Source organism: Eucyclogobius newberryi, unplaced genomic scaffold, assembly GCF_026437365.1.
Source record: "Eucyclogobius newberryi isolate DKJ021-1_F unplaced genomic scaffold, fEucNew1.0.hap1 SCAF_12, whole genome shotgun sequence".
Classification (NCBI taxonomy): Eukaryota; Metazoa; Chordata; class Actinopteri; order Gobiiformes; family Gobiidae; genus Eucyclogobius; species Eucyclogobius newberryi.
This window is the reverse complement of record NW_027315746.1, coordinates 1,086,465-1,104,847: the sequence shown is the minus strand read 5'-3', so window position 1 is coordinate 1,104,847 and position 18,383 is coordinate 1,086,465. Positions and strand designations below refer to the sequence as shown.

The 18,383-nt window shown below is 46.0% G+C and overlaps 1 protein-coding gene across 1 annotated transcript in view; it reads left to right on the top strand.

The window, feature by feature from the left end:
• LOC140355660 (partitioning defective 3 homolog) overlaps positions 1 to 18,383 on the top strand; it is a 207,577-nt gene that overhangs the window by 170,335 nt on the left and 18,859 nt on the right. Inside the window, exon 18 of the mRNA XM_072440316.1 lies at positions 13,481 to 13,601. Coding sequence (XP_072296417.1) covers positions 13,481 to 13,601 — 121 coding nt within the window. The remainder of the gene's footprint in view (positions 1 to 13,480; positions 13,602 to 18,383) is intronic.

Genomic DNA, 18,383 nt, shown 5'->3' with positions numbered 1-18,383 from the left:
CTCAAACGCGCCTCAAACGCACTTCAAACACACCTCAAACACGCCTCAAACGCGCTTCAAACGCGCTTCAAATGCGCCTCAAACGCGCTTCAAACGCGCTTCAAACACGCCTCAAACGCGCACGCGCCTCAAACGCGCCTCAAACACGCCTCAAACAGGCTTTGAACACGCCTCAAACACGCCTCAAACACGCCTCAAACAGGCTTTGAACACGCCTCAAACACGCCTCAAACACGCCTCAAACACGCTTCAAACACGCCTCAAACACCCCTCAAACACGCTTCAAACGCACCTCAAACGCGCCTCAAACGCGCCTCAAACGCGCCTCAAACGCGCCTCAAACACGCCTCAAACACGCCTCAAACGCGCCTCAAACGCGCTTCAAACGCACCTCAAACGCGCCTCAAACGCGCCTCAAACGCGCTTCAAACGCGCTTCAAACGCGCCTCAAACAACGCGCTTCAAACACGCTTCAAATGCGCCTCAAACAACGCGCCTCAAACGCGCTTCAAACGCGCCTCTAACGCGCCTCAAACGCGCTTCAAACACGCTTTAAACGTGTCTCTAACGCGCCTCAAACACACCTCAAACACGCCTCAAACGCGCTTCAAACGCGCTTCAAACGCGCCTCAAACGCGCCTCAAACGCACTTCAAACGCACTTCAAACGCGCTTCAAACACGCCTCAAACGCGCTTCAAACACGCTTTAAACGCGTCCCTAACGCGCCTCAAACACACCTCAAACGCGCTTCAAACGCGCCTCAAACGCGCCTCAAACGCGCTTCAAACACGCCTCAAACACGCTTCAAACACGCCTCAAACACGCCTCAAACACGCTTCAAACGCGCCTCAAACACGCCTCAAACATGCTTAAACACGCCTCAAACACGCCTCAAACACGCTTCAAACACGCTTAAAACACGCCTCAAACACTTCTCAAACACGCTTCAAACACGCCACAAACACGCTTCAACCACGCCTCAAACGCGTCTCAAACACGCCTCAAACACGCTTCAAACACTCTTAAAACACTTCTCAAACATGCCTCAAACACGCCTCAAACACGCTTCAACCGCGCCTCAAACGCGCCTCAAACACGCCTCAAACACGCCTCAAACACGCTTCAAACACGCTTAAAACACTTCTCAAACATGCCTCAAACATGCCTCAAACACGCCTCAAACATGCCTCAAACACTTCTCAAACATGCCTCAAACACGCCTCAAACACGCTTCAAACACGCCTCAAACGCGCTTCAAACGCGCTTCAAACACGCCTCAAACACGCTTCAAACACGCTTCAAACGCGCCTCAAACAACGCGCCTCAAACGCACCTCAAACACACCTCAAACACGCCTCAAACGCGCTTCAAACGCGCTTCAAATGCGCCTCAAACACGCTTCAAACACGCTTCAAACACGCTTCAAACACGCTTCAAACACGCCTCAAACGCGCCTCAAACAATGCGCCTCAAACGCGCCCCAAACACGCTTCAAACACGCCTCAAACGCGCCCCAAACGCGCCTCAAACAACGCGCCTCAAACGCGCCCCAAACACGCTTCAAACACGCCTCAAACGCGCCCCAAACGCGCCTCAAACAACGCGCCTCAAACGCGCCTCAAACGCACTTCAAACACACCTCAAACACGCCTCAAACGCGCTTCAAACGCGCTTCAAATGCGCCTCAAACACGCTTCAAACACGCTTCAAACACGCTTCAAACACGCCTCAAACGCGCCCCAAACGCGCCTCAAACAACGCGCCTCAAACGCGCCCCAAACACGCTTCAAACACGCCTCAAACGCGCCCCAAACGCGCCTCAAACAACGCGCCTCAAACGCGCCCCAAACACGCTTCAAACACGCCTCAAACGCGCCCCAAACGCGCCTCAAACGCTACAGACAGAAGACACAACAGAGCTCCGGTAGTGAAAACTTAAACCTGCCGTTCCTTCGGACACAAACTTAAATGTCTCTGTTTGTCTCAATAATTGAGAAGCGTTAAATCCTCATGTTTTTTCTCACAGTCGTAACCGTTATGTGTTCAAGCCATGTTTCTTTGTTGACAAAATGTTTCAAATGTCAAATACCGGCTCAAACGTTTGACCTTAATGTCGCTAAATGTTCATTTTGAGATGTTTGAAGTTCAGAAACGGCGTCTTCGTCGATCTCGAACCCAAAGTAAACCGCGCTCGTAAAACGCTTGATTGATCTAGTGCTCGTCTCTGTTTGAGGCTCCGGGTCAGGGGGGCGGGGCTCGGGGCAGACGCGGCTCATTGATTGGTCGATAAGTGACTGCGGCGACATTAATCAGACGCTAACAGGACGCCACGGCCGAGCATCGATCGCCGATGATGATGTGGACGTGATCGATCTGCAAGACGAGGGGCAGATGCAGACAGTGTAGTAGTACTAGTAGTAGTAGTAGTAGTAGTACTAGTAGTAGTAGTAGTATTTCATCCTCCAGTGCGACATGTAGATGTTTTTTCTTCTCTTTTATGCATTTTTTGGCTGGTGCGACTTATAGTCCAGAAAATACGGTGTTTGTTTTCATGCCTTTTTGTTCCTTCTTTTGTTTTTACGCTGCCTGGATTCTGAAAACAGCGATTGCACAAAAGAAGGTACGATTTGACTCTATTAAAGTTATACTTAAGTCCTGGTTTAGTCCTAATTAGGCCCGAGCGCCACAAGCTGGTGAGAGGCACATAAGGCCATGTGAAGGGCGTGGCCTTCGCCGCTTCACGCTCGTCATCACATGTGAAGCGCTCGTTTACTCTAAGTGTCTCACGAATACGTTCCCCATCTCTTGCATGTTCCGTGCATATAAACATGTGATGCAAAAATGTAACATTATTACTGTATAGAGGGCCAAAAACACAAAGTGGGCGGAGCCCACTCAAAATTAAGGAAAGTACCCGTCAGTGACGAGGGACCCACACCATGAGGTAGGAAAGCACGAGCGCTTTCCGAAAATGTATAGTTTATGATATTTGAAAAATGGGAAACATTGTTTTCGCATCGGAATATTATTCTTTCTTCTCCTCCTCCTTCTCCTCCTCCCTCCTTTTCCTCCTCCTCCCCCTCTCCTCCCCCTCTCCTCCTCCTCCTCCTCCTCCCCCTCTCCTCCTTCTCCTCCTCTCTCCTCCTCCTCCCTCCTTCTCCTCCTCCTCTCTCCTCCTTCTCCTCCTTCTCCCTCCTTCTCCTCCCTCCTCCTCCTTCTCCTCTCTCCTCCTCCCTTCTTCTCCTCTCTCCTCCTCCTCCTCCCTCCTTCTCCTCCTCCTCTCTCCTCCTCCTCCTCCTCCCTCCTTCTCTCTCCTCCTCTCTCCTCCTCCTCCCCCTCTCCTCCTCTCTCCTCTCTCCTTCTCCTCCTCCTCTCTCCTCCTCCTCCCTCCTTCTCCTCCTCCTCTCTCCTCCTCCTCCTTCTCCTCCTCCTCCCTCCTTCTCCTCCTCCTCTCTCCTCCTCCTCCTCCTTCTCCTCCTCTCTCCTTCTCCTCCTCCCTCCTTCTCCTCCCTCCTTCTCCTCTCTCCTCCTCCTCATCTCTCCTCCTCCTCTCCTCCTCCCTTCTTCTCCTCTCTCCTCCTCCTTCTCCTCCTCCTCTCTCCTCCTCCCTCCTTCTCCTCCTCCTTCTCCTCCTCCTCCTTCTCCTCCCTCCTTCTCCTCCTCTCTCCTTCTCCTCCTCCTCTTTCCTCTCTCCTCCTCCTCTCTCCTCCTCCTCCTCTCTCCTCCTCCCTTCTTCTCCTCCTCCTTCTCCTCCTCCTCTCTCCTCCTCCCTCCTTCTCCTCCTCCTCTCTCCTCCTCCCTCCTTCTCCTCATCCTCCCTCCTTCTCCTCCTCCTCTCTCCTCCTCTCTCCTTCTCCGCCTCCTCCTCTCTCCTTCTCCTCCTCCTCCCTCCTTCTCCTCCTCTCTCCTCCTCCTTCTCCTCCTCCTCCCCTCTCCTCCTTCTCCTCCTCCTCCTCCTCTCTCCTTCTCCTCCTCCTCTCTCCTCCTCCTCCTCTCTCCTCCTCCTCCTCTCTCCTTCTCCTCCTCCTCCCTCCTTCTACTCCTCCCTCCTTCTCCTCGCTCCTCCTCCTCCTCATCTCTCCTCCTCCCTTCTTCTCCTCTCTCCTCCTTCTCCTCCTCCTTTCTCCTCCTCTCTCCTCCTCCCTCCTTCTCCTCCTCCTCCCTCCTCCTCCTCCCTCCTCCTCCTTCTCCTCCCTCCTTCTCCTCTCGCCTTCTCCTCCTCCTCTTTCCTCTCTCCTCCTCCTCTCTCCTCCTCCCTTCTTCTCCTCCTCTTCTCCTCCTCCTCTCTCCTCCTCCCTCCTTCTCCTCCTTCTCCTCCTCCTCCCTCCTCTCTCCTCCTCCTCTCTCCTCCTCTCTCCTCTCTCCTCCTCCTCTCTCCTCCTCTCTCCTCCTCCTCTCTCCTCTCTCCTCCTCCTCTCTCCTCCTCCTCTCTCCTCCTCCTCTCTCCTCCTCCTATCTCCTCTCTCCTCCTCTCTCTCCTCCTCTCTCCTCCTCCTCTCTCCTCCTCTCTCCTCCTCCTCTCTCCTCCTCCTCTCTCCTCCTCCTCCTCCTCCTCCTCTCTCCTCCTCCTTCTCCTCCTCCTCTCTCCTCCTCCTCCTCCTCCTCTCTCCTCCTCCTCTCTCCTCCTCCTCTCTCCTCCTCTCTCCTCCTCCTCCTCCTCCTCTCTCCTCCTCCTTCTCCTCCTCCTCTCTCCTCCTCTCTCCTCCTCTCTCCTCCTCCTTCTCCTCCTCCTCCCTCCTCTCTCCTCTCTCCTCCTCCTCTCTCCTCCGGAGCAGAATCATAAACATGTTCTACTTTTCATGGGTGTTGTTTCTTTAACTTCTTTCCTTTTTGCGTTTGAGTGAAAAGTGATCTTCTGTCCAACATCTGAGTCCGTTTCAGTTTCCTCCTCGCTCGTCGTTATCTCTGCGTTTTTCTGATAAAACCAGACGAGTTTGTTTCAGATCAAACTGTGATAATAAAAGCATAAAACGCAGAGACATCGTTTTAAAGATTCTGTGGAGAAAGTGAGATTAGAAAAGACTTCAGAGGAACCAAGGAACTGAACAAAGACCTGGTTTAGTCCTGGTTTAGTCCTGGTTTAGTCCTGGTTTAGTCCTGGTTTAGACCTGGTTTAGTCCTGGTTTAGACCTGGTTTAGTCCTGGTTTAGACCTGGTTTAGTCCTGGTTTAGTCCTGGTTTAGTCCTGGTTTAGACCTGGTTTAGACCTGGTTTAGTCCTGGTTTAGACCTGGTTTAGACCTGGTTTAGTCCTGGTTTAGACCTGGTTTAGGCCTGGTTTAGGCCTGGTTTGGACCTGGTTTAGTCCTGGTTTAGACCTGGTTTAGTCCTGGTTTGGACCTGGTTTAAACCTTGTTTAGATCTGGTTTAGACCTGGTTTAGTCCTGGTTTAGACCTGGTTTAGTCCTGGTTTAGACCTGGTTTAGACCTGGTTTAGTCCTGGTTTAGTCCTGGTTTAGGCCTGGTTTAGACCTGGTTTAGGCCTGGTTTAGACCTGGTTTAGTCCTGGTTTAGGCCTGGTTTAGACCTGGTTTAGTCCTGGTTTAGACCTGGTTTAGTCCTGGTTTAGGCCTGTTTTAGGCCTGGTTTAGGCCTGGTTTAGTCCTGGTTTAGACCTGGTTTAGTCCTGGTTTAGACCTGGTTTAGTCCTGGTTTAGGCCTGGTTTAGACCTGGTTTAGGCCTGTTTAGACCTGGTTTAGACCTGGTTTAGTCCTGGTTTGGACCTGGTTTAGTCCTGGTTTGGACCTGGTTTAAACCTTGTTTAGATCTGGTTTAGACCTTGTTTAGACCTGGTTTAGTCCTGGTTTAGACCTGGTTTAGACCTGGTTTAGTCCTGGTTTAGACCTGGTTTAGTCCTGGTTTAGTCCTGGTTTAGGCCTGGTTTAGACCTGGTTTAGACCTGGTTTAGGCCTGGTTTAGGCCTGGTTTAGGCCTGGTTTAGACCTGGTTTAGTCCTGGTTTAGACCTGGTTTAGTCCTGGTTTAGGCCTGGTTTAGGCCTGTTTAGACCTGGTTTAGACCTGGTTTAGTCCTGGTTTAGACCTGGTTTAGGCCTGGTTTAGTCCTGGTTTAGACCTGGTTTAGTCCTGGTTTAGACCTGGTTTAGTCCTGGTTTAGGCTTGGTTTAGACCTGGTTTAGGCCTGTTTAGACCTGGTTTAGACCTGGTTTAGGCCTGGTTTAGACCTGGTTTAGGCTTGTTTAGGCTTGTTTAGACCTGGTTTAGACCTGGTTTAGTCCTGGTTTAGTCCTGGTTTAGGCCTGGTTTAGTCCTGGTTTAGGCCTGGTTTAGACCTGGTTTAGTCCTGGTTTAGTCCTGGTTTAGGCCTGGTTTAGACCGGGTTTAGGCCTGGTTTAGTCCTGGTTTAGTCCTGGTTTAGACCTGGTTTAGGCCTGGTTTAGACCTGGTTTAGTCCAGGTTTAGACCTGGTTTAGACCTGGTTTAGTCCTGGTTTAGTCCTGGTTCAGACCTTGTTTAGACCTGGTTTAGTCCTGGTTTAGTCCTGGTTTAGACCTGGTTTAGTCCTGGTTTAGTCCTGGTTTAGACCTTGTTTAGACCTGGTTTAGTCCTGGTTTAGACCTGGTTTAGTCCTGGTTTAGTCCTGGTTTAGACCTTGTTTAGACCTGGTTTAGTCCTGGTTTAGGCCTGGTTTAGTCCTGGTTTAGTCCTGGTTTGGACCTGGTTTGGACCTGGTTTGGTCCTGGTTTAGTCCTGGTTTAGCCCTGGTTTAGCCCTGGTTTAGTCCTGGTTTAGTCCTGGTTTAGTGTGTGTGTTAGACACATATTTAGGCCCGAGCCCCAGCAGGGCGGAGGGCCTATTGCTCCCGCAACGCTGCCGAAGGCAGCGTTGCAACAGTCTGACCAAACATGCGGGCTGCGCCCGCATGTTTGGTACCCCGTCGCCCCTGGCAAGTACAGTGAACTAGCCCATGCCGAAGGCATGGATCATGCATACTTACTCCTGCTATGACAGAAATAGTCAACAATTAGTGAATGGGCGTAGCCCATTCACTAATTGTTGACAACAGCAGCGCGAAGCGCTGCATTCCTCCAAAAACCCTCCTGGCATCGTCCCGTACGTGAGAATCCATGCCGCAGGCATGGGCCATGCTTGTATCTGCTCAAATCAATGGAAGTCTATGGGGAGTGGGCGGGGCATCCCGACGGAATAGGGAGTGACGAGCGCGTAAGCGCTCGTAATGATGATTCCACCCCATGGCGGCATGGGGAAGGCTTAGAGCTTTCAAACGATGTATAATTTGTTGTTATAGTGGAAACGGCTATATTGTTTTTGCTAAAAATATTATTAGGCCCGAGCGCCACAAGCTGGCGAGAGGCCTATTAATCTCGTAAGGCCGTGCGAAGCACGGCTGCGAAAGTGCGCACGTAGTGTGCACGAAATCGAGCGCGAAGCGCTCGCCCACTTCCAAACACTCACTAACGCACTCCTTCACTCACGCACGCCCCGACTAATTAATAGTAGGAAAATGGAACATTACCGTTGTAAACGGGCAAAGCCCGTGCAAAAGTGCGCACTAAACGAGCACTTTAAATTGGGATGACGACCGCTTCGCGGTCGTCATCCCCATATAAAGCACTCATTTGCGCTAAGTAGCTCACGAATACGTTCCATCTCTTGCATGTTCCGTGCATATAAGCATGTAATGCAAAAATTGAACATTATTACTGTATAGAGGGCCAAAAACACAAAGTGGGCGGAGCCCACTCAAAATTAACGAAAGTACCCGTCAGTGACCAGGGACCCACACCATGAGGTAGGAAAGCGCGAGCGCTTTCCGAAAATGTATAGTTTATGATATTTGAAAAATGGGAAACATTGTTTTCGCATCGGAATATTATTCTTTCTTCTTCTTCTTCTCGGGACCAACCCCCCTATTTTTCACCCAGTGAACATTGACGAAAAGTCACAAAAAATTGCACACCTCTAAAAATCGTGCCTCTCTACATTCTGGCTATTTCCCTTTTCTAAAATAAAAAAAATTGGCGCGTCAGCGCCCCCAAATGTACCAAAAATGCATTGAGAGATGGGAAATGACCCAAAAAAAATCTGATCGTAGAATCATGAAATTTGGCGCAGAGGTAGATGGTGACAAGAGAAGTAAAAAATATTATTACGGCAACGCCGTCCGCCCAACCAAATGTCGGCCATATTGCTTCAAAAATGGCTAAACATGACTTCGGAGTTTTTCCAAACGTCGTACTTTTACGAACTCCTCCCAGGGCGTTGGCCCTAAAAAGCTGAAATTTGGTGAAAATGCTACTGAGGAGTGGGACATCAAAAGTTATCCAAATTACATTGATACCTGTCACGGTCTCTGTGCGGCGAAGCCACAAACTGTAGCTAGAATTTCAGAAATCTCCCATATTTAAAATTTCTGCCGTTTGCGCAGATAAAGTCCGAATTGCGTCAAATTAGAATCAGTTGTTAAACTCTTTGCCCTAAACCTACTTGAAGTGAAATAAATTCATTTGGCGCCACAGCGCCCCCTACAGATTTTATATGGAGGTTAAATGTTTAGTTTTGCGAAATTATATGAAATTTGACACAAAACTCAATTTTAGCCCCATCAAAAAAGTCAATGACCCATGTCATAATTGTTATGGCGTTGCCGTAACGATGACCGAAACCTTCCATGTTATTCCAATGGGGAAATCGCCAGAACATGTTTACACTTTATACTTTCACAAACTCCTCTTAGGGCGTCAGCCCTATTAACCTGAAATTTGGTGAGACTCATCTTCAGGACCATCAAAAGTGATCCACATTTTTATTCAAAGAGTCACGGTGTCTGTGCGGCAAAGCCGCACATTTTGCCAAGAATTCAAAATAAAATTGCTTTTTGATGGTAAAACAAAGGGGATAAGATGTGACAGCGTCACAGATTCAGCAGTAGGCGCAATAAAAGGACAATTGGGGCGCGTTAGCGCCCCCTCCTCTTGCGGCATGGCGGCGGCGTGGCGAGGGCCGATCATTGCCGCTTGCGGCTATATTTATTTTTAGGCCCGAGCCCCAGCAGGGCGGAGGGCCTATTGCTGTCTGACCAAACATGCGGGCGCAGCCCGCATGTTTGGTGCCCCGTCGCCCCTGGCAAGTACAGTGAACTAGCCCATGCCGAAGGCATGGATCATGCATACTTACTCCTGCTATGACAGAAATAGTCAACAATTCACAAATTGTTGACAACAGCAGCGCGAAGGAATGCAGCGCTTTGTTTTTGGAGGAATGCAGCGCTTTGTTTTTGGAGCAAAGCGCTGCATTCCTCCAAAAACCCTCCTGGCATCGTCCCGTACGCGAGAATCCATGCTGCAGGCATGGGCCATGCTTGTATCTGCTCAAATCAATGGAAGTCTATGGGGAGTGGGCGGGGCATCCCGACGGAATGGGGAGTGACGAGCGCGTAAGCGCTCGTAATGATGATTCCACCCCATGGCGGCATGGGGAAGGCTTAGAGCTTTCAAACGATGTATAATTTGTTGTTATAGTGGAAACGGCTATATTGTTTTTGCTAAAAATATTATTATTTTTATTTTTCTTGTTCTTCTGCTTTTTGAGCTCTAATTTGACCCCCTGAACATGCTCAAAAACTCACCAAACTTTGCCCAAAATTCAGAATCGGCGAAAAATTTGATTTTTTTCTGGGCCATTTTTTTTTTCGTTAAAAAATGGCGCGACAGCGCCACCGACAAAAGTCAAAATACATTGCGCCTATGGGAGACGCCCCGAGGTCAACTTTGTCGTAAAGCTACGAAATTCGGGACACGCATTCCTCTCGTGAGGACAAAAAAAAAATATTATTGTGGCCACGCCCCCAGACTTACCCATCTTCCTTTGAAAATGAAAACAAGCTGAGTTAGCCATTTTGTTTACGTCAAACTTTGACGAACTCCTCCTTGGGCGTTTTGCCCACCGACTTCAAAATCGGCGTACGTCCTCTGGACAAGTGGGACATCTAAAGTTATCCAATTTTTTGAGATACCTTTACCGGTCTGTGTGCGGCGCAGCCGCAAAGTTGGACAACTTATTTTGGAATATTGCAGATCTAAAAATTGTTCCCATTTGATCAAAACCAGTCCGATTAGGACCAAATTTGAATCAGTTGTTAAACTTTCTAGTTTGGACCAGTTTAGGCTGACAAAATTGAAATGGGCGCAATAGCGCCCCCTACAGAGTGACCTTTAAATTAACATTGAAGGTCAAAAATTAGTTTTACCAAAATTGTCTAAACTTTACCCAAAATTCTACTTTGCCGTCCCAATCACAAAAGCCAATCACAAAAATGCCTAATTTTTTACGGCGTAGTCGTAGCGATGACAGAAACCTCCCATGTTATCCCTATGGGAAAACCACAAAATCTCTCAAATTACCACATTTTTATGTTTTACACTTTAACGAACTCCTCCTAGTGCGTTTTGCCCACCAACCTCAAAATCGGTGTACGTCCTCTAGACAAGTGGGGCATCTAAAGTTATCCAAATTTTAAGGATAACTTTTACGGTCTCTGTGCGACGGAGCCGCAAACGTTTCCCAGAATTCTGACTATTTGGCCTTCAGAGTGGCCTATAAGCAATAGAGTTTTTCCAAATGACATGATATTTTGAACAAAATTCTAATTTGCCATCCTGATCATGAAAGTATGAGAGCCAAAGTCATATTTTGTACGGCGTAACCGTAGCGATGACAGAAACATCCCATGTTATCCTTATGGGAAAATCGTAGAATCGCTCAAATCACCACATTTTTACGCTTCACACTTTAACGAACTCCTCCTAGGGCGATTGTCCGATCAAGTTCATATTTGGAGAATATCATCTACACAAGCGGGGCATCAAAACGTATCCATATTTTGATTCTAAGTGCTACGGTCTCTGTGTGGCGGACCCGCAAATATATGTCAGAAATGGGAAAACAGCGAAATCTCTAAAATGACCACATTTTTACGCTTCACACTTTAACGAACTCCTCCCAGGGCGATTGCCCGATCAAGCTCATATTTGGGGAAAATCATCTACACAAACGGGGCATCAAAAGTTATCCATATTTTGATTTTAAGTGGTACGGTCTCTGTGCCGTGGAGCTGCAAATATACTGTCACAAATGGGAAAAACGCCAAATCCTTGAAATGTTCACATTTACGCTTCACACTTTAACAAACTCCTCCTAGTGCGTTTGGCCCACCGATCTCAAAATCGGTGTACGTCCTCTAGACAAGTGGTGCATCTAAAGTTATCCAAATTTTAAGGATAACTTTTACGGTCTCTGTGCGACGGAGCCGCAAACGTTTCCCAGAATTCTGACTATTTGGCCTTCAGAGTGGCCTATAAACAGTAGAGTTTTTTCCAAATGACATGACATTTTGCACTAAATTCTAATTTGCCATCCTGATCATAAAAGTATGAGAGCCAAAGTCATATTTTGTACGGCGTAACCGTAGCGTTGACAGAAACATCCCATGTTATCCTTATGGGAAAATCGTAGAATCGCTCAAATCACCACATTTTTACGCTTCACACTTTAACGAACTCCTCCTAGGGCGATTGTCCGATCAAGTTCATATTTGGAGAATATCATCTACACAAGCGGGGCATCAAAACTTATCCATATTTTGATTCTAAGTGCTACGGTCTCTGTGTGGCGGACCCGCAAATATATGTCAGAAATGGGAAAACAGCGAAATCTCTAAAATGACCACATTTTTACGCTTCACACTTTAACAAACTCCTCCTAGGGCATTTGCTCGATCAAGTTCATATTTGGGGGAAATCATCTACACAAATGGGGCATCAAAAGTTATCAATATTTTGATTTTAAGTGCTACGGTCTCTGTGCCGTGGAGCTGCAAATATACTGTCACAAATGGGAAAAACGCCAAATCCTTGAAATGTTCACATTTACGCTTCACACTTTAACAAACTCCTCCTAGTGCGTTTGGCCCACCGATCTCAAAATCGGTGTACCTCCTCTATACAAGTGGGGCATCAAAAGTTATTCAAATTTTATGGATAACATTTACGGTCTCTGTGCAGCTGAGCCGCAAACTTTTCGCAGAATTTGGACTATTTGGCCTTCAGAGTGGCCTATAAACAAGAGTTTTTCCAAATGACATCACATTTTGCACACAATTCTCATTTGCCATCCCCAAATTAAAAGTATGGGAGCCAAAGTCATATTTGGTAAAGCGTAGCCGTAGCGATGACAGAAACATCCCATGTTATCCCTATGGGGAAACCGCAAAATCTCTAAAATGACCACATTTTTACACTTCACACTTTAACAAACTCCTCCTAGGGCGATTATCCGATCAAGTTCATATTTGGGGAGAATCATCTACACAAGCGGGGCATCAAAAGTTATCCATATTTTTATTCCAAGTGTCACGGTCTCTGTGCGCTGGAGCTGCACATTTGACCGATATTTGTCTTCATTTGCACTGGTTAAGCACAGCATTGTACATGTCCAATGTGTCACTGTCTTAGTTCTTAGACAATTGCGTTAGCGCCATCTCTGTAAAATGCAGAGAGCAGAGTCGGAAGGCCGGCGGCCCGCGAGGGCCGTTGGATGCCGCTTGCGGCTTTAATGTTATATTTACTATTCATATTCTAATGTGTTGATTTGGTTAGAACGAGGTTTTCTCACCAGCAGTTGTACAACGTCCGTCTGTGATTGGTCGGCTCCAGAGGACACTACCATTGTGTCCTTGGGCAACACACACTCTGCTAGAAGCTACACTTTTTGATTTAATGACGTCGTCGTTATAAAAGGTCTTTTCGTTTGTGCTTTAGGGTCTTTTTGGTCCAGATCAGACGCTGCAGATCGGCTTCAAGCCACTTGTCCTTGCAGTCGCTCTTTAGAACCTTGGCTCTTCTCTTTAGAACCTTGGCTCTTCTCTTCAGAACCTTGGCTCTTCTCTTTAGAACCTTGGCTCTTCTCTTCAGAACCTTGGCTCTTCTCTTTAGAACCTTGGCTCTTCTCTTCAGAACCTTGGCTCTTCTCTTCAGAACCTTGGTTCTTCTCTTCAGAACCTTGGCTCCTCTCTTCAGAACCTTGGTTCTTCTCTTCAGAACCTTGGCTCTTCTCTATAGAACCTTGGCTCTTCTCTTCAGAACCTTGGCTCTTCTCTTTAGAACCTTGGCTCTTCTCTTCAGAACCTTGGCTCTTCTCTTCAGAACCTTGGCTCTTCTCTTCAGAACCCTTGGCTCCTCTCTTCAGAACCTTGGCTCTTCTCTTCAGAACCTTGGCTCTTCTCTTCAGAACCTTGGCTCTTCTCTTTAGAACCTTGGCTCTTCTCTTCAGAACCTTGGCTCTTCTCTTCAGAACCTTGGCTCTTCTCTTCAGAACCCTTGGCTCCTCTCTTCAGAACCTTGGTTCTTCTCTTCAGAACCTTGGCTCTTCTCTATAGAACCTTGGCTCTTCTCTTCAGAACCTTGGCTCTTCTCTTTGCTGATCTTTTGCTCTGGTTCCAGTTCTCGCCTGACGCCATCGAACCACGACCGGATACAGCGTCTGCGGCACGAGTTCCAGCGAGCGCAGAGCGACGAGCAGGACGAGAGCGCTCAGGGCGGCTACGGCTACGAGCAGAGCTGGGTGAGTGTGTGAGGGCCGCGCAGGCGTGTGAGGGCCCCGCAGGCGTGTGAGGGCCCCGCAGGCGTGTGAGGGCCCCGCAGGCGTGTGAGGGCCCCGCAGGCAAAGCAGACTCAACACCACCGTCACCTGTCAATCATGCATGGACCCACCCTCTACTAACTATGCCATCACTTTCTGTTACATCACTTCCTGTGTCTCTCATTGGAGCTCCTCATGTCAGGGGGCGTGTCTAACGCAAAGTGCCCCGCCTTCTTAAGTACTTAGGCCTGTTCCTCGTCACAAATGGGCGTGTTCATCTTCACAAAAAGACTGAGCCTGATTTGAACTGGCGACGCTGCACATGTGCTGTCCACTCAGCCACAAGCGGCGCTCTAAATGTAAATCCTCACTTGAATCACCTCCATTACATCTGCGTGCTTACATTAGCATGTCGGGCTAGCTTTTGTGTGTTAGCCCTGGTACCGCCCTCTGCTGGAGGCGTCTGGTCAATGCAGCGCTGCTTTAAAGCGACTGTAACGTCGTGTACCAACTTTAGTCCAGAATCGGACTGAAAACACTGTCATTGTGTTTGTGGGCGTGTCCCACATTGTGTTTGTGGGCGTGTCCCACATTGTGGTTGTGGGCGTGTCCCACATTGTGGTTGTGGGCGTGTCCCACATTGTGTTTGTGGGCGTGTCCCACATTGTGTTTGTGGCCGTGTCCCACATTGTGTTTGTGGCCGTGTCCCACATTGTGGTTGTGGGCGTGTCCCACATTGTGGTTGTGGGCGTGTCCCACATTGTGTTTGTGGCCGTGTCTCACATTGTGTTTGTGGCCGTGTCCCACATTGTGTTTGTGGGCGTGTCCCACATTGTGTTTGTGGGCGTGTCCCACATTGTGTTTGTGGGCGTGTCCCACATTGTGGTTGTGGGCGTGTCCCACATTCAAAGCTTCACTTGTTTCATCTTCAGTTTAGAAAAAACTGGACGTTTCGACTTGATCCAAGAGTCATGGTCAAAGAGGCTCGTGAGGCTCGTTAGAAACAAAGAAGTTTAAGTTTCTGTTGAAACAAACAACTCTTTCTACTTCAGGAGGCTCCGCCCGGTGGGCGGGGCTTACCACAGAAGTATAAATATCTGAGTTCCCGGCCTAAATTCACAGATTGACAATGACTCTTGGATGAAGTCGAAACGTCTATTTTTTTCTAAACTGAAGATGAAACAAGTGAAGCTTTTTCTACACTTTCATTTTGAATATGTGAGATTTTACATTTATTATTCAAATGTTAAAATAAGTTCATTGGAAAATAAAAACCAGACAGACTTGGTAAGATCATTAATATACAGTAAAGGCCCTAAAATGGACCCTTGAGGGACTCCATACTTTTCACTGTGACTGTTTTACATAAAGAAAGAACAAATGATATAAACTGTTCAGAGATGATAATTAACATGTAAATGAAGGGGCGGGGCCAAGAGAAAAACTATAGATCACGTTTATATTTTAAAAACTCCTCCCACTCTGAAGGCGTGGCCCTCGGCTTCAGAGGCTCCTCCCACATCACCTTGTGCCTTATGTCATTTGCATAAATGAAGTTCGACCAAAGGATAAACTATTTCATGTTCAAATCTAAATTCGATGTTTTGAACTGATTTTCTGTTGAAATCGTCTTTTTGAAGAAGTTTGTCTCAATCGCACAAAAAAAAATATTTATGACGGATTAGACATTTTTAACATCTATTTTTCTATTTATGAAATTTCCATCAACATTTCTCTGATAATGGTGTCATAATGATGTCATAATGGTGTCATAATGATGTCATAATGGTGTCATAATGATGTCATAATGGTGTCATAATGATGTCATAATGATGTCATAATGGTGTCATAATGGTGTCATAATGATGTCATAATGGTGTCATAATGGTGTCATAATGGTGTCATAATGGTGTCATAATGGTGTCATAATGGTGTCATAATGGTGTCATAATGGTGTCATAATGATGTCATAATGGTGTCATAATGATGTCATAATGGTGTCATAATGGTGTCATAATGATGTCATAATGGTGTCATAATGATGTCATAATGGGGTCATAATGATGTCATAATGATGTCATAATGGTGTCATAATGGTGTCATAATGGTGTCATAATGGTGTCATAATGATGTCATAATGGTGTCATAATGGTGTCATAATGATGTCATAATGGTGTCATAATGGGGTCATAATGATGTCATAATGATGTCATAATGGTGTCATAATGGTGTCATAATGATGTCATAATGGTGTCATAATGGTGTCATAATGATGTCATAATGGTGTCATAATGGTGTCATAATGGTGTCATAATGATGTCATAATGATGTCAAAATGGTGTCATAATGGTGTCATAATGGTGTCATAATGATGTCATAATGGTGTCATAATGGTGTCATAATGGTGTCATAATAATGTCATAATAATGTCATAATGATGTCATAATGGTGTCATAATGGTGTCATAATGATGTCATAATGGTGTCATAATGGTGTCACAATGGTGTCACAATGGTGTCACAATGGTGTCACAATGATGTCATAATGATGTCATAATGATATAATGGTGTCATAATGGTGTCATAATGATGTCATAATGGTGTCATACTGGTGTCATACTGGTGTCATAATGGTGTCATAATGGTGTCATAATGATGTCATAATGGTGTCATAATGGTGTCATAATGGTGTCATAATGGTGTCATAATGATGTCATAATGGTGTCATAATGATGTCATAATGGTGTCATAATGGTGTCACAATGGTGTCATAATGATGTCATAATGATATAATGGTGTCATAACGATGTCATAATGATGTCATAATGATATAATGGTGTCATAATGATATAATGGTGTCATAATGATGTCATAATGATGTCATAATGATATAATGGTGTCATAATGATGTCATAATGGTGTCATAATGGTGTCATAATGATGTCATAATGATGTCATAATGGTGTCATAATGGTGTCATAATGGTGTCATAATGGTGTCATAATGGTGTCATAATGGTGTCATAATGATGTCATAATGGTGTCATAATGGTGTCATAATGATGTCATAATGGTGTCATAATGATGTCATAATGGTGTCATAATGATGTCATAATGATGTCATAATGGTGTCATAATGATGTAATAATGTCATAATGGTGTCATTATGGTGTCATAATGGTGTCATTATGGTGTCATAATGGTGTCATAATGGTGTCATAATGATGTCATAATGATATAATGGTGTCATAATGGTGTCATAATGGTGTCATAATGGTGTCATAATGGTGTCACAATGGTGTCACAATGGTGTCACAATGATGTCACAATGGTGTCACAATGGTGTCACAATGATGTCACAATGGTGTCACAATGGTTTCACAATTTTGTCACAATGATGTCACAATGATGTCACAATGATGTCACAATGGTGTCACAATGATGTCACAATGATGTCACAATGGTGTCACAATGGTGTCATAATGATGTCATAATGGTGTCACCATGGTGTCACCATGATGTCATCATGATGTCATAATGGTGTCATAAAGGTGTCACAATGATGTCATCATATTGTCACAATGGTGTCACAATGATGTCATAATGATGTCATCATGATGTCACAATGGTGTCACAATGATGTCATCATGGTGTCATAATGGTGTCACAATGATGTCATAATGATGTCATCATGATGTCACAATGGTGTCACAATGTCACAATGATGTCACAATGGTGTCACAATGGTGTCACCATGATGTCATCATGATGTCACAATGATGTCACAATGATGTCATCATGATGTCACAATGATGTCACAATGATGTCATCATGATTTCATCATGATGTCACAATGATGTCATCATGATGTCACAATGGTGTCATAATGGTGTCACAATGGTGTCACAATGATGTCATCATATTGTCACAATGGTGTCATCATGATGTCACAATGATGTCACAATGGTGTCACAATGATGTCATAATGATGTCGTCATGATGTCACAATGATGTCACAATGATGTCATAATGATGTCGTCATGATGTCACAATGATGTCACAATGCTGTCATAATGGTGTCACAATGGTGTCACAATGGTGTCACAATGATGTCATAATGATGTCACAATGGTGTCATAATGATGTCATAATGATGTCACAATGGTGTCATAAAGTGTAAAATGAAACTTTAACTTATTCTCTCATCTGTGAATGACTTTTGTCACATTCAGTGTTAAATCACCAACAAATGTCGTTTGTACTGTTTTTTATTAATAAAATGTCAAAGTAGAATTTTGTGGTTTTATTAGTACGTTTTAGATCTAAACCAGGACTAAACCAGGTCTAAACCAGGACTAAACCAGGACTAAACCAGGTCTAAACCAGGACTAAACCAGGTCTAAACCAGGACTAAACCAGGTCTAAACCAGGTCAAAACCAGGTCAAAACCAGGTCTAAACCAGGTCTAAACCAGGACTAAACCAGGACTAAACCAGGACTAAACCAGGTCTAAACCAGGTCTAAACCAGGACTAAACCAGGACTAAACCAGGTCTAAACCAGGTCAAAACCAGGTCTAAACCAGGACTAAACCAGGACTAAACCAGGACTAAACCAGGTCTAAACCAGGTCTAAACCAGGTCTAAACCAGGACTAGACCAGGACTAAACCAGGTCTAAACCAGGTCTAAACCAGGTCTAAACCAGGACTAGACCAGGACTAGACCAGGACCAAACCAGGACCAAACCAGGACTAAACTGAAGCCGT